Raw genomic sequence first — 27,100 nt, forward strand, 5'->3', positions numbered from 1 at the left:
ACACAACTGTGATATCACCATAATGTCGCTATGGGAGAAACATGATTTGCTAGTTTTTTCAAATTTAGGCTGGATCTTTTTCACACCACAACCAAACAGTTTTTGAGACCCTGAGGTTCGCAGCTTCACCAAAACAAACCACTGCCAAGGGCCGAAGCAAACAAACGTTCAATTAAAACAGTCTGAATGGCTGCTAGTGAAGACATTCTACAGTTCATTTGCCGTTCAGTTACAAACAAGCGTTTAAATGGGACCAAAATATCTGTTCCACTTTTTAGCCTCCTTTTGTTAGTCTCCAATGGGTCAGTCAGTACCTGAAATGGAGCCTGACATGCTGTCCACTGATTGGCTGACGGAGAGAAACACAGAAAAGAGCCACAAATCAACAGAGACATTTGCGTTGAATTAAATGGATAATGTCAGCATGGAGCATTATTCGTTTGAATTTATTATTCACATGTTTCATACAGATAACGGCATCCACCCCGCTCTCAAAAAATACATTTAGCATCACCTGGCTACCATTCCCTCACATGTCGCCTCGTGCTGAAATATTAAGCGGTCTCCTTTTGAACTGTCACAGTGTATTGTTTTCTTCCACGTAGTCCCTTTGTCGACCCCATAGTGTGTACTGACTTCGTCAGCAGTTTACTGGGCTGTCAAGGTCGCTGCCTTGGTTACCCAGCTTTGCATTTGCACCGGGACTATGGGTACCTCCAAACAAAGGAAGGTCACCCACCGCCGCGGCGTCGATAGGAACATTATATCTCGAGTATGATCATTCGCAAGCTTAACTCATTCACTCCCAAAGACGTTTTTAAACGTCTTTTCAGACTTGGTCTAGAATTGGCTGGTACCGAATGAGTTAATAGCCGTTTAAAACACAGAGCGGTGACACCCGTAGGCTATTTACTGGAGATTTCCACTGCATTTCGGACGCACGGATGTCTCCCCCATCCTCGCCAGCATGACTGGTGGAGTGTGCCGCGTTCGGGTCATTACGTCCTACTCTTTCTGTTTGTCCATAGTAGCGAGAAGGTTATTTGTAGATGAAGAAGACAGAAAAAAAGACATGTACGAATGTGACGTGGGCTACGTTCAAAAGAGAGGCCCCTGCTTGGAAGTGTCGACAGTTCACCACCCACTCGTCTAAGTTCATGTTCAGATCTGTCATTGCGGCAACTCAAGGTGGGAGTCTTTGATGGAGAATGTAGGTTAAATACACGGAGGAGCAGATCTTATTAGTGTTTTTCCCACGAGAGTAGCAGCTATTCGAGCTGCACTCTTGTGAGAATGTGAAAATATTCTGTTTGTTTCAGGAGTTTCCTCTCAGTTTGATGCTCCTCGAGCTCTGATAAATTGTAATAAAAGGCCAAACCCATTTTTTTCCTGCAACAACACATGTAAAACTGCCAGTGATAATACTGTAATAATAATAATAATAATGAGAAGAAGAAAAATAATAATACATAGACTACAGTATTCTAGAGCGCTGGAAAACTGTCCCCTGTGTCGGGTAATTTACTCTACTTGCCGTGTTCACTCCCGTGATGTGTTAAATGCCATGCAAAGTAAACGGTTACGATCATGAAAGATCTTAACCGTAATCCTCTTTAACTGTTAAATCCAAATACGGGCAGCATGGTGGTGGAGTAGTTAGCACCTCTGGGCTGTAGGGTCAAGTTCTCATCGCAGGTCTTGTTTTGTGGAGTTAGCTTGTGCTTCCTGTGCCTGACGGGTTGTTTGGCTTCCTCCCGCCTTGCAAAATAATGCACTCTGGGTTCATTGAAAACACTAAATTGTCCACGGGCGTCTTAGCCCAAAGTCATCTCGGATAGGCTCCAGTTCACCCACGATCACATGGAGTACAAGTGATACAGAAAATGGATGGATGTGAAATACAAATGTTGCTAATCTGATCCCCCACCACCGCAAAATTGCATTTTTCAAATATACATATTTTCATACAGTAATGAATTTTACTTGAAAAAGCACCTTCTTCTTTACGTAGGACAAATCCCAAATTCATCTCCCCGCTTCCCTTTAATTCCATGGAAGGTTATTATTCATGCTGTCACATCCGTGAGGAAACGCTCGATGAGCTCGGGTGTGACATTCAGAGTAGAATTCTTTCTTTCTTTTTTCTTTTTCAAAAGCCATTTGCACACGACCATGTATTATGGATGCATACAGTCAAACCAATGCCGCTGCTCCCCAGGGTGCTGTGCTGCGTAAGAACAGCCCGGCTGGCCGGCTGCACTCAGCACAGCCCGTACCATCCTTCAATCTGTACATTTGGCAAGACTGGTAACTGTCTTCACGCTTATTAGCCAGACGTGTAACATACCCCAGCAGGCGTCTTGCTTTCATAAAATAGTTTTATTAGTAAAAAATAGAACTACTTGCACAAGCACATTGAGACAACTGTTTCAGAACTTGTGAGCTGCTCATCATTACAATTATGCTCTGGCAAAGTAAGAAGTGCTAAAGCATCCACAAAAATAAGCTGCAGTTTATCAAAAATGATAAATTGGTACAGTATTGGTACAGTTTCTATGCACATTTGTAACTTGAAATTCTTAGGACCAATTTGCACTCTGGCCATTTCTAAGCTAATGAAATTGCGTGCTGATATCAAGCTACAAAGACACACACACAAAAGAGGAACCTCTAGCTCATAACTCCCTGCTGGAGTGGTCAGATGTCATTCCCTTTTTTTTTCCTTTTGGAGTGCCACTTGTGTTGTGTTTGTACTGGTGCAGGGAGCTTGAAATGCTCAACCATTTGAAACAAACTACTCCCAAAATAGAAAGACAGAAAAAGGTGCATTGGAGTTCTCTTCTTATAAAGAAGATATGGTATGATCATGGTATTGTATCTTCTATTGGAACAAGTTGAGGGAATTCCAAGTCCCTCAGCATAAACAAACACGTAGATACTTGTGTACAGCTGCCACAGACCCTTGAATACTCCTGAATGAATACATTTGTTAAGAAAATACCACACCCGTGTCCTCCCCACGCTCATGCTTTAGTGACTCTCACTGTGCTTTGGGAAATCACGAATAAAGAGGATTTGAAATAACCCTCGAAAGCCGCCCTGGACTGCACACAAGCATCTGTTTGACTTGAGACTTAGTCTGGCAGAATAAATCCATAAAACATTCGCTAATGTACAATACAAGTACATAAAACACGTTAGAAAAATAAAGATAAAGGATTCCGGGTCGTAATAAAATGTCATCATGAGACTACAGTATTTGGCACATTCTTGAAGCGTCAGTATTAGTTGATGACATGGCACATTCTTAGCATTTTTTTTGTTTATTGCATTGGTTCTGGTGCCAGGGCACTGATTTATTGTCAGCAGACCAGCTCTGTTGGAGAAGCTTGGACAAGATGGTGGAGAAACCTGGTCCCGGAGGGATGCCAGCGCTGCAGATGATTCCCATAGTGATGCCTTGTGGTGTGACGGCAGCGGCCTGCAGGTGGCGAGCTGGGCTTAGCCATCTGCTCGCTCCACAGAAAGCTCAGCGTTTTTTTTTTTTTTTTGAGAGAGAGAAGGAAGAAACTGTGCGGTCCAATGCATCACTGCCAAAACGTGTCCACATTATAACAGAAAAGCGTACACGCACACTGGTATAGCAACGTGTGAAAGCGCAACAGTGCCCTTACATTTGAATAGGTCAGCGAACGTGTGTGTGTGTGTGTGTGTGTGTGTGTGTGTGTGTTAGGTCATGCTTTCAACATGTATCAGAGTTTTCCCCTCTGCCATGGCATCCATGTGACGTGTGACGGAAGCAGGACAGAGAATGTGTGTTTGTGTGTGGTGGGGACGGCGGCGATGGTGATAGCCGTCAACCGGCTCCCATTTAAGACTCTTGAGACCTTCTGCAGGTGAAGCCTCCTTGCTGACACGTTTGGGAAACAGGTCGCGTATGGAGAATGATTCAAATATTTTTTTGGGCTGCCGCACGTTTGCCTCTATACCACTCTAGCCTCTGAATGCATCCAGGCAAGGAAAAAAAAAGCTCTAAACAATTTAACATGGATGCTGCCTCTTCTCGCTGGCTAATAAAGGGGATTAGACTAAGTCGTGTACACAGAGGCTCTGATTGAAGCTTATGGAACAATGGGGACAAAGCTAAATATAAAAAAAATGCTGTCCTACCACAAACAAATCACTTGGCTGACAAGCACCAGCTCTTAGACAATAATTTGGTTTCCATGGTAGCATGGAGGAGGACGACAGGGGCGAAAACATGCAAAAAAAAAAAAAAACAGCATGAGCATGTGTGTTAATGTTTCTGTAAGGACAGAGACTAGTATATGGAGGAGTGGGGGAAGTTCATGTCTCATGGGGCGCTGGTATCCGTGTGTGCGTGTGTGTGTCAGTAATGGTTACTTTGGCCAGAATTGGCACCTTAGCGACAGAGTGTTTTCAGGATGGCACTATGATAACAGCTAGCCCACTCCCACATGGTCCCCTCAAGGATTCAATCTCAGCTGCCGTTCGTTTCTCTCCATCTCTACCGCTTTTCCACCTGCCGAGAGGAGGAGAGCAGGCATCTGTTTGTCTGCATTTGCTCAAATCCTGCCCAGCAGCCCACGTCTCCTCCTCCTTCTTCTCCGCTTTGAGCACTTTCCACACGCTAACAGCTTTTTCAGGCACAGGCATATTGTGTGGCTATGTCTCGGACTTCTACCGATCATCCCGCTGTATTGAAACACAAGACAGGCTCCACACGACATGCTTAGCGGCAAGACATCAAAGTCACTGGAACAGCAAACAAGAATATGGCCGTATATGAAAGGACGTCCACCTACTGCATTTGTTGTCAATCGAGAGAGCTCCAAAAGATTGTGAATAGCAGCTAAGTGATTGCTTATTTTTTTTCTTTTGATTCAAACCTTTGGCAGGGGGTGAGGGGGGGGGGAGAAAAACTTCCTATTTGCTTAATCCACTCCCCTGGGAGCCCTCCCAGTGATTTACCGATGCAGGATGTCTTGCATTTGGTTTGCGGCTCCCTGGGATTGTGCAGCACCTCATCGGTGCTCGTGACGCCGTCAGTCTGTTTGTTCCAAGGTGCTGCTCAGAGATTACCCCCGCTGGTTGTGCTTGCGAAACAAGAAGAAAGACAGGAGCAAGACACAAGAGCAGCACATCCGACTCTTAAAGCATAATCTGCGATGGTCCACTCCTCCGCCTCTCCTGTAAGCTGGTGCATACGCAACACTGCTGACCTAGACGTAGTCTTGCAGGCTGTAGCCCGTCTTATTATCCAGCGGGGAGAGAGAGCAATACTGATGCTGGAGCTCCTGTTGTTGGAGCAGCTGTTGCTGCTGTTGCTGCAGTAGCAATTTGTCAGGCGGGGGAAGCAGGACCAGATCCTGGGGGCCGTGCCTCTTCCCCGAGCAGGACATGCAGAAGATGGAGCCCCCCATGAGGAGGAACCCGGCTGAAACGAAGGCCACGTACACGGCACCCCCGGGCTCAAACTTATTGCTCTCGGGCACGGTGGAGTCCAGGAAGTTGGTGATGACCTCGTTGGTAAACCAGGAAGCGGGCACCAGACACAGAAAGCCGGCGGTAACAAAGCAGCCCCCGCTGGCGATGGCGGCGTGCCGCTTGGAGCGCCGCCCCCCTCCCCACCGCGTACACTTGAGCCCCAGGGACGCCAGGCACAGGCCCATGGCCGCCAGCACGCAGCACAGCACCATGGTGGTGCGCGCAGTCTGCAAGTACGCAGGAAGCGAAAGCACGGAGTACTTCAGTGTGCAGCTGAACATTCCAGTGCTGTACCACGTGCAGTCCATCCACAGTCCCTGCATCTGGGAGATGGCCGTGATGATGTTGGAGCCCACGTCGGCGCTCACCTTCCAGTTGGGCAGCAGAGTGGCCACCATTGCACCCATGATGCCCAACAGCGCCAGCACAAATCCAAATATCTGCATGCCCGTGGACGCCATGCTCCCTTGTCAAGCTTAAGTCGACGTCTTGGCCAGGTAGCATTCGCCGAAATCCCCCCCGTGTCTCTCCGCTGTCTGTCTTGGACGCCGAGCGGCCGCCGGTCAAACCCTCGCCTCTTCAGCTCCTCGGCTGCAGCTCCACTGGTCTGGAGGAGGGAGACACGAATGAGAAAAGGGACAGAGTGGCTGCCTCGCACTGCCTCCCCTCTCCCCTCATTCAGCTCAACACTGATGCACATTACTGGCTGGAAACAAAGGAGAAGCAATAAGAGCTGACTGTGCCTGACACTAGGTAAGCAAAAATAAAGGGACGTATTGTGCATGCGTGCGTTTTCCATGTCCTCTCCTGTGACTTCCACAGTGCTGGTAGCGGAGAGGGAAAAATGACTTTGTGCGATTTGCATTGCCCAACGGATATGTAGACGGAACGCTGCAGTGCCTTTACCTTACCTTCCTGAGATTTCAGTGCTTTTCGCGGACAGGTCAGTTTTTACAAGCATAAAAACAAACAAACAAAAACATGACATTCACTTAAGTCATGTGACAGCAAACTTTCTCAGTCCACTCATTCCAGAAGAATATTTGTTCAAATAAATTAGACCAATTATCTCGTCTCTAATGAGGAAGTGATCGCCTTATCTCGTTTTTTACATCCCTGTGAAACGATCGGTCTTACCCTGGCTGCTGCTGCTGCAGAGCTGCCACTGAGGCGTCACGTTGTTCACGATGGTTCCGGGAAACACACATACACGCGTTGCACGCTGAACGACAGCCGGTTGTTGAGGAGGGGACGATGTGGACAATTCAGCCCGGACCGCAGCTCCGTTCGAGACGTCCATCTCCTTAGCAACAGCGGAAGAGAGCACACCCGAGCCCGAAGGACCACACAGGCTGGACCGGAGCCTGCTGGGGAGGAAGAGCCGCGGTGTTCTGGCGCTCTGTATTCTCGATCGCTCACCCACACCCCAACCGCCCCCCTCCTCTCTCCTCTTCTCGCCTTTCTCTCCTCCCCGGTGTGCGCGCGTCTGTCACTGTGTGTGTGTATGTGTGTGTGCTCCCAACTGTGTGCGCAGCCTGTCAACAAATGTCAATCAAACAAACACGCACTGCTATATTACAAATAACCGAACGTACATGTCTATTTTTTTCCTTGTTTGCTATCCAGAACTTCACATATCATGGTCTCTATTCTGTACCTACAGTATCTTGAAGCGTGAATGGTGTGAACTGACAACAACAACAACAACAAAAATTGTCATGAATATCGGTGGCCACTGTACCTAAATACTACATCACTTTAAGGTCGTATTTTTCAGCCATCTGCATTTAATTTGGGTATTTACTTTTGTACTTTTTATTCTTTATCAGTAACGCCAACCGAGGTTGACATCTTGATTGAGTTTTCAGAGACAGAGATCAGGTAGAAAAATAAAACGGGGACAGCAGCACCATGAAGTGCCAGGAGCCAGGGAGCACTGATGACGAGGGCATAACGCATTTGAGAAGAAAAACATTCCCCATTCATGGCCTTATCGACGAGAATCGTTTGATGTTGTCGGCTCCGAGAATGATTTGCGGCGAATACTTTGTCAAGCTAAAAAGCATAACCTTCTGGTGTTCCTAAATAATCTGTCTAATTGGATAAAACACTGTACTGTGTACCTTTTATGACTCTACTTTTTTTTTTTTTGAATCCGTATTTATACTTTCACCAGAGTCTTCTTTAAGCATCTATCTGTACGTTTACTCACATGTCTGTGAGCACTTTTGGTACTTCTGTTCGTTCAACCTTTGTTTACATGAGCAGGATTTTTTCGCTGATGTTAAGCCACAGTTTGCCATCACGTAAACTGTAATGCCAAATATATTTGTTTTCTTGTTTGTTTGTTTGTTTATTTAACATAAAACATATACAGTAATAATTTGACAGAAAATAAGTTAGATAAAAAAAGTAAAAAGAAAGAAATCAGTCTTCATTCAACACAGTTATTATGTTCAAGGGAGTAGGATGAAGTAAAAAACTTATCTAGTCCTACCCCGTTATGTCTTTATATCTACTAAATCATTTTTATATCAATCAGAAAAGAAAAAAGTAAGAAGTCTCCATTAAGGCTCATACTTTACCCTTAACCGTGATATTTTTACAATTTTGGTTTGTATCGGGATTATATACATCCACACCCTGGCACTCTTGTGTCAATTTTCTCTTGTATTCATAATGGATATTTCAATACCTTTCTCTATATATGACGCATTTCAATGAAAAACCTAAAAAAATAATAATAATAAATGGATACTAATTTGTAAAATTTATAACATGTTCATTTCATCCTGCTGTACAATCACCACCCACATCGTTAGGGACAGCTGTACAAGCTAATGAGATCAAATCCAAGAGCCGTACCAAATGATCTGCCCTTGCAAAGATGATAATGCTCAGTCGCAACTCTGCCAGTGATGAATTGTGTGGTTGGAGTTCCCCGTAGCTGCAGTTCGAAGCTGCAGTCTACTCAGAACAATACATCGTTTGATTCTTTTTTTTTTGTTTTTTTTTGTAAGAGGCAAAATATTTGAGGAGGATAAAAAATGTGAGTGAACTCAAAATTGCTTCTGTTGTTTCATTAACGTGTTTGAATCTGCCACTGCACTGTGGCTTGCAGATGCCTTGCTATTTGCTGCGCCAGCGACTGGTCAGCTGTTTTCTTAATGGGATTTGTTTAGTTTCATTGCACAGCAATGAAACTTCAACACATACAAACAAAAGCTCCCCTCGCGAATCATTCTCATCAGGGATCAGTCGGTTTTGGACTTGACCTCCCAACTGCTCGCCGGTACGTGTCTGCTTATCGCTTCTCTTCAGTGGAGGGCATAGAGGAGGGCAGGGTGTGACAAACAAGGACATTCTGGATTCCTGAATGACAAAGAGGACAAATTGAGGGAGCACACAAACATGACTGGTGGACTGATACCGTTTGGCACGCAGATGTTTTGTCATGGCCATATCCGCAAAAGCAATGCTTCAACTCTCATCTAATGCTGCGGGCATCGACCATTGCAATTTGCAACCATTCCTTTCAAATTGGTTGATTTGCGTTGTGTGCTGTTTATTTATTGATTTGTTTTTTTTTTTCTCCCCCTATTGACAAATCATTTCGTTAGTTCCCCGGAAGAGACTCAAAATTTGATTCAAAGATGCAGTTGTGCAAATTGCATCGCCTCAGATGTGACATTCGTTCTGCGCCGTCACGGCTCGTGAAAAAAAATGTCTTTCCACTTTTCTGTAGCCGGTCGTGTGTGTGTGTGTGTGTGTGTGTGTGTGAGAGACCTGTCTCCTTGTAACTGATGAGATCCTAAGTGCTGATACTGGTGTTGCTCCTTGGGGAACATGATAAATAAATAAGTAGGTTAAAGAAGAAAGGCCCAGGAAAGGTGCAAGAGGAAAAAGAGCAAAATGCAGTTAACATACATTGGGCTAGTGCAGATGTGTGCCTCTGCGATGTGTGAGATTTCCCAGGCTATTAAAAGCATGGGTTGCGCCCCCCCATCCCCCTTTTCTTTATCACCTCACGGCAGAGTTCTTCCAGTCTTTCTGCAGCAAAGCGCGACCAGTCACGCTATTGCATGACCCGCATGAGGGTCTTTTATCGTTCAATTAGCATTTTCCTCCTTTTACGTGGCCCCTTGTGTAATTGGTTTCCACGACGGTCCCGCCAAGGCAGTTGGTTCACAGCGAAGGCGCAAAGGTGTGACGTGATAGCTGTTATGTCACTGTCAAGCGCAGCCTTGTAGCATGCCGAGGTGCGAAGCCGTCTCAAATGTGAATGTGACATCTTGTCAGTTAAGGTTACAAAGCTGAACTGGTTTAAACAAGCCATGGAAGGTATCGGGCAACTTTCGGCACTTTGTGATCTTGTGTGAGGAAGCGGCTCGCAGAGGAGCCGATCAGGTCTGTTGTCCTCTTGCATGCCTTGGGCCGTTCCATGGGAAGTCTGCTGGGCTGCCTGGACAGGAAGCCAAAGCCCTTCCTCTCGAAAGCCCGCGAGCAACATCAGACTTGTATATGAGATGACTTTGACTGCTTCTTGCGAGCCTGCCTTTTTGTGCCTATGCGGGGGTTGCCTTCTCAAGGTGCCTTCATGATTAATGTAAATCTTCTATTTTTTGGGGGGGTTGCAACATCTCTGTGAGCTCGTCTCCCACATATCCTCTCCTGGCTTTCCCAATATAGCTTTCCAGCATTTCCGGCCCCCTCGGTTTTTCTCAGTACCAGTCATTATGCAAGCACAAGTGTTGGTGGTTGAGGTAGCAAGGTGGCTGATGCCCGCTGGGCCTCCTGCCCTTACATTTCCATTTGACGGGCGGGACAAATTACAGATGAAACACCACCGGTGGAAATGTTGTCATGATATTGGCGGAAATTGGAAAGAGGAGACGAGAGGAGAATAGCATAGACAGAATAGCAACGCGGTAATAGAGGTTAGCCCTGAGCTTCGGGAAGGTCAAACATATAAAATATAAGATAAGATAAGATAAGATAAGATATCCTTTATTCGTCCCACAATGGGGAAATTTACAGCCTCCAGCAGCAAGAATGTATGTAGAAAGAAGAAAGAAGAGAGAAAAAAAACAACAAACATCTTTCAATTAAATACAATATGAACACAAATGGATAAAAATTATTATTATTATTATGATTGTTATTTTTTATTCATCAGCCTGACAGCAGTCGGTAGGAACGAGCGTCGGTATCTCTCCTTCTTGCAGCGCGGGTGTAACAGTCTCTGGCTGAAGGAGCTACCAAGTGCTGTCAGGGCGGTCTGGAGGGGGTGGGAGGGACTGGCCATCATAGCTTTTAGCTTAGTTAGCATCCTTCTGTTGCCCACCTCCTCCAGAGTGTCAAGGGAGCAACCCAGGACAGAACTGGCCTTCCTGACCAGTCGCTCCAGTCTCTTTCTGTCCCGGGCCGAGATGCTGCCTGACCAGCAGACAATGCCATAATGGATGGCCGAGGCCACCACCGAGTTATAGAACGTCTTAAGGAGTGACCCCTGAACCCCAAAAGACCTCAGTTTCCTGAGTAGGAAGAGTCGGCTCTGTCCTTTCCTAATCAGGGTGTCCGTGTTTGTAGACCAGTCCAGTTTGTCGTTGAGAAGAACACCAAGGTACTTGTAGGAGGTCACCCTCTCTATGTCCATACCCTGGATGTTCATCGGTGCTGGTGAGGACTTTTTCCTGCAGAAATCCACAACCAACTCCTTAGTTTTCCTAGGGTTGATCTGGAGGAGATTCTGCTGGCAGTGTATGGAAGTATGGAAGTGTACAAGTGTGTCTATGTGGCATCTTCTACTTCAGGGGGGCAATCATCATACATTTGGCCTTCAGTCGCTCTACTATGGCAAGCCATGCTGTCCGGTCAACTTTTTACTGTAGCCCTTTGCAGCAAATCTTCCGATTCACAATAACGCGTGAGGAACATGTGATGGAGCGGCAAACATTTTAAAGCACTTCGAAGGTGTTGATGCTCTTTTAGTGCACTTTTTAAGAACCGTTATTCTGTTCACCAAAAAGCTCATTGATTTCCACCACGAGCTTACTTTGACACAAAGAGCAGATCATTTCAGCTGAAGTGAGAACGCTGTGTGCTCATACTTGCGTTGAAGTGAAACAAACTGCACCGGACTTTACTTGTAAACTGACCAAGACCACCTCTTGAAGTGATCTTGGTCAGCGTGTTTGGTGTACACTTGGACTGGAATGGCAGCGTTATCGTACAGGGCACGGAAAATCCTCCTGGGTCCCCCGCACTCTGCCCACCACCTTTTCCAGCCACTCCTCTCAGGCAGACGCTACAGATCCATGCGCACCAAATCCAGTAGACACTTAAACAGCTTCTTCCCTCTAGCCATTAACTCCTTAAACAGTCACTGACGCAGTCACTCTTCTTGCACTACAAAATGGTACTACAAAACGACCGGTATACTCTAAAATGGTTCAATGATTTTGTTGTTTACGATGATACTCGTGCAGCGTGTTATACCGGAGACAAATTCCTTGTGTGTTCTACATACTTGGCCAATAAAGATGATTCTGATTCTGAAACAAATTTTCATATTGATGTGACCCCAAAGAACATTTGTTTAGCTACACTGAATGACTAAAGAGTGAATGTTTGTTTTTCGTGCCTGTGACCAATTGAGCTCAATGGTAAAAGTCATGGCGACGCGGCATTTCCTTGCACTTTGGTCTCGATTCCTATCGAACAAACTCATTTGGAAGAATCGCTTGTTTTTGCCCGCACAAGCCCACACGCAGCGTTGGCACTCGCACCGTTCCTTATATTGTTTGCCTTTGGGAGAATGAGAGCGGAAGGGTGTTCAAGGCATCTGACGTTTCAGGCCAGGTGTCATGGCGGCGTGTGATTTACGGTGGCGTTTCATTGCACGCTGAGGTTATCGGTGGAGGATTAATGGCAGGATGCGGATCATATTAGGTGGGGCTACCTCGTCAAGTTGTGTAGCACGGCCATCCATAAATCATAATAGCAAAGTGACACAGACAAGCTGATGGCTGAAATGCCGCAGCCCATATAGTTCCGATATTGACTTTTCCCCGTGCTCTTCTCTTAAATCATGGCGTGTGGAATATAAATGGCCTAATTATTTCTGCACAGAGTGGAATTATACGCATGCGTTTTCTATTGCTTCCCCGGAACAGATGGTGGTCTGATCTTTGCATCACCGCAGCACCCGTTTTTCAATTTAGATAGTCAGTATACGGTCAAGCCAAATCCCTCCTGTGTATTGTGACAGGTGGAAAAAGGGCTTCTGATAAAGCTCTCCACTCTTCCGACCAAACGTTTACAGCAGCACTCCTGGTCACTATTATCGACATTCGCCGCTCATCCTTTTGACATGACGATGTACTCTGAGCTAAAGTTGGTCTAGAAATGAGATGTTAACAAACAAAGGCAAGATTCTGCAAAACCAATTTGGTGCATTCACCAGCACACAGGCATCGCTAGCCCGGCTGTCGGGCAATCAGGCTCCAAAAGTGTTGTCCCATTACTGCACTTCATGCTGCGGTGAGGCTACCCAGGCCTATCTATAGATGAGATAAGAGATAGTGCTGCGCTTTACCAGCACAGCTAAATGCAGCCACAATTGTTTGCTTAAAAAATTCTAAACATCTTGTTTAGAATCCATCATGATTCCTTGGACCTCTTTGCTTTTCCTCGCTTCATACCTAGCGGCACTCTAGCACTGTAAAGGACGGCTTAGAATGAGTGAGTCACCAAATCTGAGAATTCAAGCTTCAGGGGAGCATGAGGTACTCAGTTGAAGTCATTTTAATTTCACCTCTATGTGCTTGTTCGCATGGCTCATGGTGGGAGTCAACTTAGCTCTCTTTGCAAGTTCCTGCCAACCCAGAACCACTCAGTTATTGATGTTCCCTTCCCTAATGGATCTTTGATAAGCACCCAGAACCGAAAAGCCCTTTAAGGGAATGAAATGTATTATGATGATGATGACGATAACGACTAATGCCACTGATGTTGGTGGCGTGTTTGTAGCAGACCTACGAGTGCTAAGCTCCTCTGTGCACTGCCTTGCCAGGCCATTGGTTCATACACACACACACACACACACACACACACACACACACACACACACACACACACTGCGGATTGTGTGCTACCCCACGCCACCCCCACTAAGCTATAACCTTCATGTCCAACACTGTTTCCAAAGGAAGAACAGCAAATGCCCACATGCGGGATTATGAAATTGTCTTCTGATGTTTCGTGTGATTCCATTCTGGTGTTCAGAAGATGAAGTACGATGATCCTTTGGAGCCAAACAAGCGATCAGGGACAGAGAGAGGGAGAGCAGCGAGTGTGCGCTTGTCGGTAAAAGCGAGAGAGCTCCTCAAGCAACTCTGCGGAGTCTGTCACGACTTCTCTCAACAGCGTGTCACGTCAGCTTAGGCCTGACACGGGATGGATCGAGAGACAAACACCTCCACTAGTTGTCAAGCTCTAACACCGGTGAGGACCACCTGCGTGGGGGCCGGGGGTTCCACCACGACACCCTATTGACAATATTCTGTCACACAGTTACTCAAGTCCACACTCGGCAGTCGTACAATTCTGAGTCAGATTAAAATTGTCGGCTGAAGTTCATTCACCAAAGCAAGGCATCTTTATTTTCACAGCACGTTTCAAACACATAGCAGCTCAATTGTGCTTCACGCTGGCAAAGTCCCAACACCTAAAAGCATTTACAAACCCAACAGTGAACGATATTTAGATGCAAAGCAGAGAAAACAAGATGAGCTGAGCAATATTAATAAAAGAACGTACAATGCCAGCATTTCAACACATGAACAGAACACTTTAGAAACATTTTAAAAGGAACGCAAAGAAATGAAAAATTACTCAAAGGAAAAGAAAGAACTACTTATTGAATCTGAATATATACTGTAAATCATTTAGACTCTGGGCTGACTTCACTTCTGTTGGCGGCTTATTCCATTTGTGTGCAGCATAACAGCTAAATGCAGCTTCACCGTCTTTACTTGGAACTCTGGGCTCCACTAATTGACCCAAGTCTGCAGATCTCGGAGCCCTACTGGGTTTATATTCAATCAGTATTTATTTAATGTATTCAGGACCCAACCATGATATATAGACCAGTAGCAGAATTTTAAAATCTATTCCATAGCTAATTGGGAGCCAGTGTAAAGCCTTTAAGACTGGAGTAATATGTTCTTATCTCTTTGTTCTAGTCAGAAAGCGAGCTGCGGCGTTTTGAATGAGCTGTGGCTGTTTGATGCTCTTTTGTGGGACTTCAGTCAAAAGACCGTTAGCGTAATCAAGTCTGCTGGAGATAAAAAAAGCATGGATACATTTCTGATGGTCTGCTTGGAGCATGTAACCCTTCAGTCTGGATGTTTTTCAGATGGAATAAGGCTGTTTTAGAGAGTGACTTTGCCATCTTCATAACTGTGATAGCCATCATTGGCTGAAGCGTTTGACCCAGAGTCATACAGTGAACAGAAGGGGTCCAAGGTCCGAGCCTTAAGGGACACCTCGTCATGAGAATTCGATCGGATTAAAAATGTCCAATAGTCACAAAGTAATACCTTTCGTCCAAGTCGGACCTGAACCATTTTTAAGATAAGAAAGATAGGACTGCTCCATTTAATCTCACCCAAGGGTTCAACAGGTTCAACAGTATGTTATGATCAAATGCTGCACTGAGATTCAGTAAGACTCGCACCGTCACCTTCCCTGTGTCAGAGAACAGCTTCATGCTTTGGTGCCTGGGGCCTCAGGGCAAGTGGAGGGAATAATGAATCGTTCCAAATAGCAGTCAGTGTTAACCAAAAACCGTCAGGATTATGCTAAGAAGCAAAAAACAAACAAAGTAAGGAAAAGGCTACGACAATATTAAGTTAGTTGGAGTTACTTCAAGTGTGACATTGGCGTGTTGACTTCCGTTTGACATGAGTTTGAATTTGTATGGTTCATTCTGTTTTTCCTTTCACTCTCAAAGTAAAGTAATAATCAATTATGTTGTACAGGTTGTAGGCCTCATTAACGGTGAAATGAAATGAACTTTTTTTTTAAACTGACATTTGAAAGGGATCTGCAGAGTTTTTCTATCCACTGTATAGCACCTGTTTTGAGGCAAATAGTTGTTTTGATGAATATCATGTGTTTTTACTATCTTTGTGTTTAGAACTACATTTTTCCCTTGACTGGGTCCTCTTAGCATGGACTCGCATGAACAGGCTCCTATTTATTTCCCAACCACTCTGCCCGCAACACATTCGTGTGCTGTCCAATTTCAGTTGGTCCAATAAGTATGATTTAGTACCTTCATTTGTGTCTTTCTTCACTTCCTGTGAGTAATATAAGCTTTGTCTTCAACAAAATAAGATCTGAATTCGCACAGAGTAATTACATTTGTCAGTAATTTGAGATGAGATTACCATTATTTCAATGCATACATCTTTATTACATTTCCGTTCAGTGGTGCGCTGTGAGATTTTTCAAATGTAAATCTAGCTGAATATAACCACCTTTGGCTGGTGTGAGTGCTTTGATGCATACTCAAGTTTGGTATATGTGACTCCACCTCCATTCCGTACTTGATTACAGCCTGAAAATGTTTTGCATACAAATACATTCATTCATTCATTCATTCATCTTCCGTACCGCTTGATCCTCACTAGGGTCGCGGGGGGTGCTGGAGCCCATCCCAGCCGTCTCCGGGCAGTAGGCGGGGGACACCCTGAATCGGTTGCCAGCCAATCGCAGGGCACACAGAAACAAACAACCATTCGCACTCACACTCACACCTAGGGACAATTTGGAGTGTTCAATCAGCCTGCCAAGCATGTTTTTGGAATGTGGGAGGAAACCGGAGTACCCGGAGAAAACCCACGCAGGCCCGGGGAGAACATGCAAACTCCACACAGGGAGGCCGGAGCTGGAATCGAACCCGGTACCTCTGCACTGTGAAGCCGACGTGCTAACCACTGGACTACCGGGCCGCCCCATACAAATACATTCACCATAATTATGGAGGACTGCCACAGCAACGAAACTGTGTCGCAAACCTACAACCCCGCATACTGAGCTGTGATGAGTCACGATGCCACCGGTACACGTATTTCCGACGATAAATTGAAGTGGAAAATGGCATACAGTGCAGTGAAAAAGTATTTGCCTCCTTTGTGATTTCTGTGTTCTTTCCATATTCATTCCGTTCATCAAACCAATTTTAATATCATACAAGAAAACCCAAGGAAATAGAAAATGCAGTTTGCAAATGTCAATTTAATTTATTTACACACACACACACACACACACACGCACACACACACACACACACACACACACACACATACGTGTTTTGGTGCATTTTCAGGACGTCCGTTTGTTCACCCGACATATGGGTACATGCCTTTCCCGTGGTCCTACAGGCTCCAAAAAAATATGGTAACCATGAAAAAAAATCAGGAAGACAGCCATCTACTCAGATTTTGGCTAGGACGTAATTTTTTTTTGATTTATGACAAAACTACTACATATGAGGACATTGACAGGTTTTTGTGTATTATGGAGACAGTCACCTCAAACACACTACCATTTCATGTTTTTGTGAATTTTGAGCCCCCTGGATACACATCATTTTCAAGTATATATGACTTATGAAGACCAGCTAAGAGTAAAGTGTGTATTTTTAAATTGACTCATGTTACATACCAACAGTATATGTTAGGCACATGTGTCCAATTGTCATGCTCGGGCATGGGGAGAACTCTACAAAGGAAGGATGCCCAGATTCAAACATTCAAATATCAATTGCTGAACTGTGAGGCGAATGTGCCAAACAGTCGTTATACCCGTCATCCCTCAAATATTCACATTAATAATACAAGATAGTAAAATAAGCTGTGAAGAAGAAGAGACGGTTAAATATGTGGTCAGTCCACTTTCTTATTTTTTAATTGCTGACAATATGAAATTATGAACACAGAAAACATGCCACCTCCTCTCCATGACACAAAGCACTGCAATAGATGAGGGTTGTTTGAACTGAAGAAGATTATGTCAAAATGTGAATACTGCGATGAAGAATTTTTAATGAATCTGGCCATATATTGTGCCATGTGTGTAGCAACTTCTTTAGCTACCGTTAGACAAAAGCAACTTTTCAAAAAGTATTGACATTCTTGAAATAGGATGAATTCAAATGTTTTAGGGTTTTTCCGAAATATCACCTCAAACCTAATAAGCCTATCTTTTGTGAGAAGTTTGTATATCGTACGTACGTTTATATACAGCAGGAGTGTCCAAGGTCGGTCCTCAAGGGCCGCTGTCTTTTTGTTTTCCAGCTCTCCCAGGATGTTCTAATGCTGCATCAGAGCTGACTGATGAACTGATCATCTGAAACAGGTGTGATGCAGCCGGGAGAGCTGGAAAACAGGCACGACAGTGGCCCTCCAGGCCCAGATCGGGACATGCCTGATATACAGTATAATTTACATGTTCATACATCTTCAAGGATTTTCCAAATTGCTCTTGAAGATCATGAAACAACAAACGTGAAACACAGTATCCAACAACAAATATGACATCCATAATTGACCATCCCACCCTAAATGCACCGTTGCTATTGCTTTAGTTAACTTGAACTGAAATGTACCCAGACGTGCTCGCATTTCAATGGACTAGCCATTCATTTCCCTTTTTAATGCAGTTATATCCTGTTGTGGATGTAGTTTTTGATGGACACCCAGCCTCTGTCGCTCAGAGCTGCTGGCTCTGCGTGGAGACAGGACTCACAGCTCGTTTTACCTGAAACTTTATGGCTTGTTATGAAATCAAACATGTCGCTCAACAGCCTTCACTTCATAATCTGTCCACGTGCGTCTCTTATTCCCACCTGTAAAAGAAGGCATTATTTATTAAAAATGGAAAAATAATCAAAATAAGATATTCCAGGAAATAATGAGAATTTTGAAAATTTGAGAATTTTGAGAATTTATCTCTCATTCCATTCATGGTCTCCAGAGGGTTCAGTCAGGTCACTTGGTGTCTGGAACATAACATTACGGTGTCAAAATATTCAGCATTCTTCATTCTGACCAGTTAAGAAATGAATAAACATTAATTATCATTGAACATTGCTCACGGGAGAGTTTGGGATGAATATACCACACTATAGAAAGTTAACACTGTTCAGTTCTGTGGAACAGCAATATGGGGACATTCGAACACAGGCTCTCCAGAGTTAGGTTAAGACAAAAGTCATGTCACCTGAAACACACTCAGGTTTTTCAGGTCTGAAGAAATATGAGGACATGACGACTGAAATCATGGAGAGTCCATGTTTCTGATTTATAACTTCTCCTGTGTTTGTCAAAGAAAGCTGAAAACTCAAACCTAGTATATAATGATAAGATGCAGTAACCTGTTGTAAGGAAGAAGTGGATCTTCCACTCCTTTCTTGATCTTCAAAAGGTTTCATCAGGATCGGAACACTTGGTGTCTGCAACATAGCAACAGTGCAGTGTCAGAAATATTCAAATTTATTCATCCTGATTAGTTAATAAATGAATAAACATTGTTATTCATTGAACATCGCTCACAGGAGGATTTGGGATTAATATAAGACACTATAGAAAGTTAACACTGTTCAGCTCTGTGTAACAGCAATATGGGGACATTCGAACACAGGCTCTCCAGAATTAAGTCCAGACAAAAATCATATCACCTGAAACACACTCCGGTTTTTCAGGTCTAAAGAAATATGAGGACATGACGACTGAAATCATGGAGAGTCCATGTTTCTGATTTATAACTTCTTCTGTGTTTGTCAAAGAAAGCTGAAAACTCAAACCTAGTATATCATGATAAGAAGTGGTAACCTGTTGTAAGAATGAAGTGGATCTCTCACTCCATTCATGGTCTCCAGAGGGTTCAGTCAGGTCACTTGGTGTCTGCAACATAACATCACGGTGTCAAAATATTCAGCATTCTTCATTCTGACCAGTTAAGAAATGAATAAATATTAATTATCATTGAACATTGCTCACGGGAGAGTTTGGGATGAATATACCACACTATAGAAAGTTAACACTGTTCAGTTCTGTGGAACAGCAATATGGGGACATTCGAACACAGGCTCTCCAGAGTTAGGTTAAGACAAAAGTCATGTCACCTGAAACACACTCAGGTTTTCAGGTCTGAAGAAATATGAGGACATGACGACTGAAATCATGGAGAGTCTATGTTTCTGACTTATAACTTCTCCTGTGTTTGTCAAAGAAAGCTGAAAACTCAAACCTAGTATATCATGATAAGAAGTGGTAACCTGTTGTAAGAATGAAGTGGATCTCTCACTCCATTCATGGTCTCCAGAGGGTTCAGTCAGGTCACTTGGTGTCTGCAACATAACATCACGGTGTCAAAATATTCAGCATTCTTCATTCTGACCAGTTAAGAAATGAATAAATATTAATTATCATTGAACATTGCTCACGGGAGAGTTTGGGATGAATATACCACACTATAGAAAGTTAACACTGTTCAGTTCTGTGGAACAGCAATATGGGGACATTCGAACACAGGCTCTCCAGAGTTAGGTTAAGACAAAAGTCATGTCACCTGAAACACAATCAGGTTTTTCAGGTCTCAAGAAATATGAGGACATGACGACTGAAATCATGGAGAGTCCATGTTTCTGATTTATAACTTCTCCTGTGTTTGTCAAAGAAAGCTGAAAACTCAAACCTAGTATATCATGATAAGAAGTAGTAACCTGTTGTAAGGATGAAGTGGATCTCTCACTCCATTCTTGGTTTCCAGAGGGTTCAGTCAGGTACCTGTCACTTGATGTCTGCAACATAACAACATTACGGTGTCAAAAGTTTCAGCATTCATCATTCTGACCAGTTAAGAAATGAATAAACATTATTTCTCATTGAACATTGCTCACAGGAGAGTTTGGGAATAATGTACAACACTATAGTAAGTTAACACTGTTCAGCTCTGAGTAACAGCAATATGGGGACATTCGAACACAGGCTCTCCGGAGTTAGGTTAAGACAAAAGTCATGACACCTGAAACACACTCAGGTTTTTCAGGTCTAAAGAAATATGAGGACATGACGACTGAAATCATGGAGAGTCCATGTTTCTGATTTATAACTTCTGCTGTGTTTGTCAAAGAAAGCTGAAAACTCAAACCTAGTATATCATGACAAGAAGTAGTAACCTGTTGTAAGGATGAAGTGTATCTATCATTCCATTCATGGTCTCCAGAGGGTTCAGTCAGGTCACTTGGTGTCTGCAACATAACATTACGGCTTCAAAATATTCAGCATTCTTCATTCTGACCAGTTAAGAAATGAATAAATATTAATTATCATTGAACATTGCTCACAGGAGAATTTGGGAATAATGTACCACACTATAGAAAGTTAACACTGTTCTGCTCTGTGGAACAGCAATATGGGGACATTTAGACACAGCCTCTCCAGAGTTAGGTTAAGACAAAAGTCATGTCACCTGAAACACACTCAGGTTTTTCAGGTCTAAAGAAATATGAGGACATGACGACTGAAATCATGGAGAGTCCATGTTTCTGATTTATAACTTCTCCTGTGTTTGTCAAAGAAAGCTGAAAACTCAAACCTAGTATATCATGATAAGAAGTAGTAACCTGTTGTAAGGATGAAGTGGATCTCTCACTCCATTCTTGGTTTCCAGAGGGTTCAGTCAGGTACCTGTCACTTGATGTCTGCAACATAACATTACGGTGTCAAAAGTTTCAGCATTCTTCATTCTGACCAGTTAAGAAATGAATAAACATTATTTCTCATTGAACATTGCCCACAGGAGAGTTTGAGAATAATGGACCACACTATAGTAAGTTAACACTGTTCAGCTCTGAGTAACAGCAATATGGGGACATTCGAACACAGGCTCTCCAGAGTTAGGTTAAGACAAAAGTCATGACACCTGAAACACACTCAGGTTTTTCAGGTCTAAAGAAATATGAGGACATGACGACTGAAATCATGGAGAGTCCATGTTTCTGATTTATAACTTCTCCTGTGTTTGTCAAAGAAAGCTGAAAACTCAAACCTAGTATATCATGACAAGAAGTAGTAACCTGTTGTAAGGATGAAGTGTACCTATCATTCCATTCATGGTCTCCAGAGGGTTCAGTCAGGTCACTTGGTGTCTGCAACATAACATTACGGTTTCAAAATATTCAGCATTCTTCATTCTGACCAGTTAAGAAATGAATAAATATTAATTATCATTGAACATTGCTCACGGGAGAGTTTGGGATGAATATACCACACTATAGAAAGTTAACACTGTTCAGTTCTGTGGAACAGTAATATGGGGACATTCGAACACAGGCTCTCCAGAGTTAGGTTAAGACAAATGTCATGTCACCTGAAACACACTCAGGTTTTTCAGGTCTCAAGAAATATGAGGACATGACGACTGAAATCATGGAGAGTCTATGTTTCTGACTTATAACTTCTCCTGTGTTTGTCAAAGAAAGCTGAAAACTCAAACCTAGTATATTATGATAAGAAGTAGTAACCTGTTGTAAGAATGAAGTGGATATCTCACTCCATTCATGGTCTCCAGAGGGTTCAGTCAGGTCACTTGGTGTCTGCAACATAACATTACGGTGTCAAAATATTCTGCATTCTTCATTCTGACCATTTAAGAAATGAATAAACATTAATTATCATTGAACATTGCTCACGGGAGAGTTTGGGATGAATATACCACACTATAGAAAGTTAACACTGTTCAGTTCTGTGGTACAGCAATATGGGGACATTCGAACGCAGGCTCACCAGATGTTAGGTTAAGGCAAAAGTCATGTCACCTGAAACACACTCAGGTTTTTCAGGTCTAAAGAAATATGAGGACATGACGACTGAAATCATGGAGAGTCCATGTTTCTGATTTATAACTTCTCCTGTGTTTGTCAAAGAAAGCTGAAAACTCAAACCTAGTATATCATGATAAGAAGTAGTAACCTGTTGTAAGGATGAAGTGGATCTCTCACTCCATTCTTGGTTTCCAGAGGGTTCAGTCAGGTACCTGTCACTTGATGTCTGCAACATAACATTACGGTGTCAAAAGTTTCAGCATTCTTCATTCTGACCAGTTAAGAAATGAATAAACATTATTTCTCATTGAACATTGCCCACAGGAGAGTTTGAGAATAATGTACCACACTATAGTAAGTTAACACTGTTCAGCTCTGAGTAACAGCAATATGGGGACATTCGAACACAGGCTCTCCAGAGTTAGGTTAAGACAAAAGTCATGACACCTGAAACACACTCAGGTTTTTCAGGTCTAAAGAAATATGAGGACATGACGACTGAAATCATGGAGAGTCCATGTTTCTGATTTATAACTTCTCCTGTGTTTGTCAAAGAAAGCTGAAAACTCAAACCTAGTATATCATGATAAGAAGTAGTAACCTGTTGTAAGGATGAAGTGGATCTCTCACTCCCTTCTTGGTCTCCAGAAGGTTCAGTCAAGATCCCGTCACTTGGTGTCTGCAACATAACACCATTACGGTGCCATTACGGGACATTTGAACACAGGCTCTCCAGTGTTAGGTCCAGACAAAAGTCATTTCACCTGATCACACTCAGGTTTTTCAGCAACATTACAGTATCAGAAATATTCTAAAAAGTATTCTACAGTAACTGGGAAGTATGAGGGCATGACTGAAATCATGAAAATCAACATTATAGCAACCATAGAGTGTCAGAAATATGTCGTAGTTACATGACTTTTGTATAAATTAAACTTCATACACAGCACAAGCCGGCTCTTTATGGTAGTTACCACTGTACAGCTCTTATAGCTAACAATTTCAGGACAACAGACATGACTGAGTTCAAATAATAAAGACAACACCCGAAACATACTCTTTCAGACTAAAACAATGTAATGACTGAAAAATAATTCCGGTGACCATTCGTTGTTTTCAACTAAGTAGAGACTTTTGATGGGCAGTACAAATTGCTGATAAAAATGTGGATTTGTCAAACAGCTACCACAGCCTTCTTCAATCAGGTGAAATAAGCATTATGAAGGAAGTTTAAAGGCATCTAATTTTCCTCGACTATTACGGATGGTATGCGTTTTTACGAATTGTGATATTTGGTGAAGCACAATATTTTAACAGAAGCCGAATAATTTCTATTTCTATTTTTTCATTCCAAGCTATTCCTAGTTCTACATGGCAATACAATATTCTCAATAATTGAATGATAATGGCTGCTAAACATTTTCTTCAAAAGTACTTCAATTATTTTTGCTCCAATATGATCAATGGCATAAAAAATATGCTGTTTATTGTGACATTTTTGGGGTAAATACAATGTACGAATAAAATCTGTCACTGTGACAGGCTTTGGTTGCAGCTCTTGTCATGTGCTTGCGGTAGCCATAAGAATTAGATAGCAGGTAGATTGATAGCATACCTTTATAATCATTGATCCACTGGGCTTTCAAACAAGGCTTGTTGACTCCAGATAAAAGGAGCAGCCTCAGATTCAGGGCTCAGTCTGGTTCTTCTTTGTGACATTATCACCACCAGTAAACATCTACAATGGAAAGTGAGAAGAAGTCAGCCAGACAAGCAAGCACAATATTATGGCAGCACTTATTTTGGCTCAAAAAGTACTGAGCCAAAGGAATATTATTTTCTTCCTCAAAAATACAAAAATTCATTTCATCAAACATTTGCTGGTCAGACTAATAGATTCGGGCAAACCATTTGTCAGGCAGATAACAATGTAAAATTAAAATAGAGTAACACAATATTGTCTTGACCAAATGTACCAACAAAGCTGAATTCTGCTATAATTTCATTGCAAACGTTTGTTTGTTTTTTTCATTGAAACGGTGTACAATTGAATCAGCACAAGAATAAACAGTGTAAATACACCGGGCTTAGCGTAAATGCTAGAAGTGCCTGGCCCACTTTCATTAGGCTACCTGTACTAACTAATTTAAATTAACTGCAATCGAATAAAACAAATACTGCACTGAAATAAACATATGGTACCAAAACCAAGTTCCACAGACTGTGTTGTTAAAGATTTAGAAAAGTTTTCCAGAACCTTGCCTGCAGGACATGTCCACACTACTTTTACTGGAAGCTTATTAGCATGCTAACGATCGAGCTAGCTAGCTAGCTGTCTTATTGAATGATATTACCTTTGGTGGGCACTGTTAAACACGGTTATATTGAACAACTTCTATGTTACGGTAAGATAAATGAAAAGGAATTGCTTACCTGATGGTCATCCACGCGTGGTCGTGTTTGAGAGTAGGATTGTCTGGCTGCTTCACATGTTGGATTTTGTGTGACTGCTAATTGATGTGACTTATCAGGACGAGGGCGGGGAAAATGTGTGAGTCAGTCCGAAAAAGATGACATTTGAGGTCCTGCACAATGACGTCACTGAAAGTGTGTTAAAAGTGTGTTAAGTACCGAAGTTGGCCACTAGTTTTCCAAATGAAAAGTGAGTCGAAATTTAAACACACTTAAACACACAATTTCTGAAAATTGTGCTCTTTCAGGACATCACTTATTTTTGGTGTGGGAGTATCCTCGTGAGCTCTAGAGTAGTGTAGACTGCGTGGAAATATGAGGACGCGAAAAATGTCCTCATTTTTCCACAGGTCCTCATTGTGAAGGTGTGTTATCATAAAATTGTCCTAAGATGTCATGAATACAAACACACACACACACACACACACACACACACGCGCACACACACACACACACACACACACACACACACACACACACACACACACACAAACACTTACCTGTCCCTATATGAAAAAGTAATTGTCCCCTGAGCCTAATAGGTTGTGCCACCCTTGTCAGCAATAACTGAAATAGAGCATTTGCAATAATTGGTGAGGGTTTTCTAGAATGAATATTTAATGTCGATGTAATCCATGGACGTCTACAGTGTATGTTGGACTCTCAATGACGTCTACTCACTGTACCGATAGGTAAAGCCTCCGCTGACCATCTTACGTTGCCTTTTGCGAAGTGCACCTCAGTTTTACGGCATTTTCGCATCATTTTTGTCTCGGCGGGGAAAATGCGACAATGTGTGATGTCCGGTTGTACCAGTAAGTGTGGGAGGATCGGTAAGAGTGCAAATATACATTTTATCTTAAAAGGTGAATCTCTAAGCGCTACTCAAAAAAATGTCTGCATCATGTTGCCAGAACCCTCAACAATTAATTGAAAGCAAAGCCCATCAGGACAAAATTAGCTGCGAAATGTAAACCGAACCTCTTTAAATTGCAACACAGAGAGAATATACTCGATGCAGACAGTTACGTTTGTTCTTTAACATGCTCTCATTACTCCATACATGGATCCTGGTTATCTTCATTTCATAATGGCTGTGCAGAACTCGCAAAGTAGTTGTCTGTTTGCGTGTGTGTTGGCGAATGTGCATGTCAATTAGTGTCATCAGAACCCTTTTAGGTTACAACTGGTCCCTGCTAATAATCACCACAGGGAAACAACTCAATGGGGAATGTGAAGAGAGTTACAGTGTCTTTGGATTATAGGGCGCACTGTCGGCCCTTGGGAAAATTGAATGCTTTTTAGGTGCGCCTTATAGTGCGGAAAATACAGTACATCCATGGTGGGGTCACGTCAAAATCCACACAGGTTGTCATGAGGCGGAAGTTCCACCAACATCTGATACGTTCACCCAGTCACAGATGCCCAAAGAAGTCACATCCACTCGAAAGAAGCGCTGCCTTCTGTAAATGTTCTAGTCCATTTTGGAATCATCCTGACAAATCATCTGGAAGCAGAATATTCCTAAATTTTTGTCAGTAGTCTTATTTTATTTAGTTTCATAAACCACAGAACTAAAGAAGAGGTGAGTCAGCCTGAGAGTGGGGAAAAAAGGGGGTGATTTTGCCACAGAGAAGACAGCTCAATGTTTGGTTTTGGAGTGTTACTATGACAACTCAGCAGCCAGGCACGCTGCGTCATGTTTATTCCCCACTTAGCAATTATCACTTTTGTCCAGCAACCTTTCTTTCCCTTTTTTGTTTTTCACTCCCCTCCTGCATTCTGCCCGCCACTTTACTCCTCATTCCCACAAGCGTGCCTTTTTGCAATACCTTTTCAAGGTCGACATTATATAGTCTGCTGTATGTGTGTGTGCCTAGGTGGACGTTGGAGTTGTTCACTTCACCCCTCTGGTTCAGCCGCTCATCCAGCAGCCCTTCAAACTGGTGGAGAAAGTTGTCAGGAATATATTCCAGTTCCGCAGAAAGCATTGCCACAGAGGAATCGGGTGAGTGCCGACATCATCGTGTTTTGTGGTTGTGATGTCTCATCGGTGAGAGATTCTCCCGACGAACTTGACCAACGTGGTGAGGTTTAAAAGCAAAAGGTCAAGGTTAATTGTCCATATTTATGTATACTTGTGTATGTGTCACTTTGTATGAACATTTCCAAGTCACACAGTGAAGTGCCCCTCCCCCCCCATTTTAAAATTGTTTTCATATA

At 43.0% G+C, this 27,100-nt stretch overlaps 3 protein-coding genes across 10 annotated transcripts in view; 1 reads left to right on the forward strand and 2 right to left on the reverse strand.

Annotated features, from left to right (window-relative positions):
* tfb1m (transcription factor B1, mitochondrial) overlaps positions 1-27,100 on the forward strand; it is a 70,161-nt gene that overhangs the window by 41,746 nt on the left and 1,315 nt on the right. For all 7 annotated transcript variants that reach the window (XM_052086858.1, XM_052086854.1, XM_052086856.1 and 4 more), the window contains exon 7: positions 26,758-26,885. In XM_052086858.1, the coding sequence (XP_051942818.1) occupies positions 26,758-26,885 (128 nt within the window). The remainder of the gene's footprint in view (positions 1-26,757; positions 26,886-27,100) is intronic.
* On the reverse strand, positions 2,361-7,116 carry LOC127615243 (claudin-20). Its single transcript, XM_052086874.1, has 2 exons — positions 6,646-7,116; positions 2,361-6,115 (listed from the first exon to the last, which is right to left on the reverse strand). Exon 2 carries the CDS (start codon positions 5,967-5,969, stop codon positions 5,244-5,246), a length of 726 nt encoding a protein of 241 aa, XP_051942834.1. The 5' UTR covers positions 5,970-6,115; positions 6,646-7,116; the 3' UTR covers positions 2,361-5,243.
* Positions 19,718-26,157, reverse strand: LOC127615244 (uncharacterized). Of its 2 annotated transcripts, XM_052086876.1 has the most exons (7): positions 24,021-26,157; positions 23,007-23,084; positions 22,106-22,177; positions 21,659-21,730; positions 21,206-21,283; positions 20,759-20,830; positions 19,718-20,380 (listed from the first exon to the last, which is right to left on the reverse strand). In XM_052086876.1, exons 1-7 carry the CDS (start codon positions 24,030-24,032, stop codon positions 20,123-20,125), a joined length of 642 nt encoding a protein of 213 aa, XP_051942836.1. In that variant the 5' UTR covers positions 24,033-26,157; the 3' UTR covers positions 19,718-20,122. The 2 variants fall into 2 exon arrangements, with proteins under 2 accessions (XP_051942836.1, XP_051942837.1); XM_052086877.1 differs by lacking the exon at positions 20,759-20,830.

The sequence above is a fragment of the Hippocampus zosterae genome, chromosome 14 (genome assembly GCF_025434085.1).
Source record: "Hippocampus zosterae strain Florida chromosome 14, ASM2543408v3, whole genome shotgun sequence".
Taxonomy (NCBI): Eukaryota; Metazoa; Chordata; class Actinopteri; order Syngnathiformes; family Syngnathidae; genus Hippocampus; species Hippocampus zosterae.

What these genes read in the sequence shown, in the direction of transcription:
- LOC127615244 (XM_052086876.1), bottom strand. An exon ending in ACACTTCATCCTTACAACAG is followed by an intron (nt 21,284 to 21,658) that starts GTTACTACTTCT and finishes GTTATGTTGCAG; the next exon opens with ACATCAAGTGACAGGTACCT. An exon ending in CCACTTCATCCTTACAACAG is followed by an intron (nt 20,831 to 21,205) that starts GTTACTACTTCT and finishes GTTATGTTGCAG; the next exon opens with ACACCAAGTGACCTGACTGA.
- LOC127615243 (XM_052086874.1), bottom strand. Translation starts at nt 5,969, where the DNA reads ATGGCGTCCACGGGCATGCAGATATTTGGATTTGTGCTGGCGCTGTTG.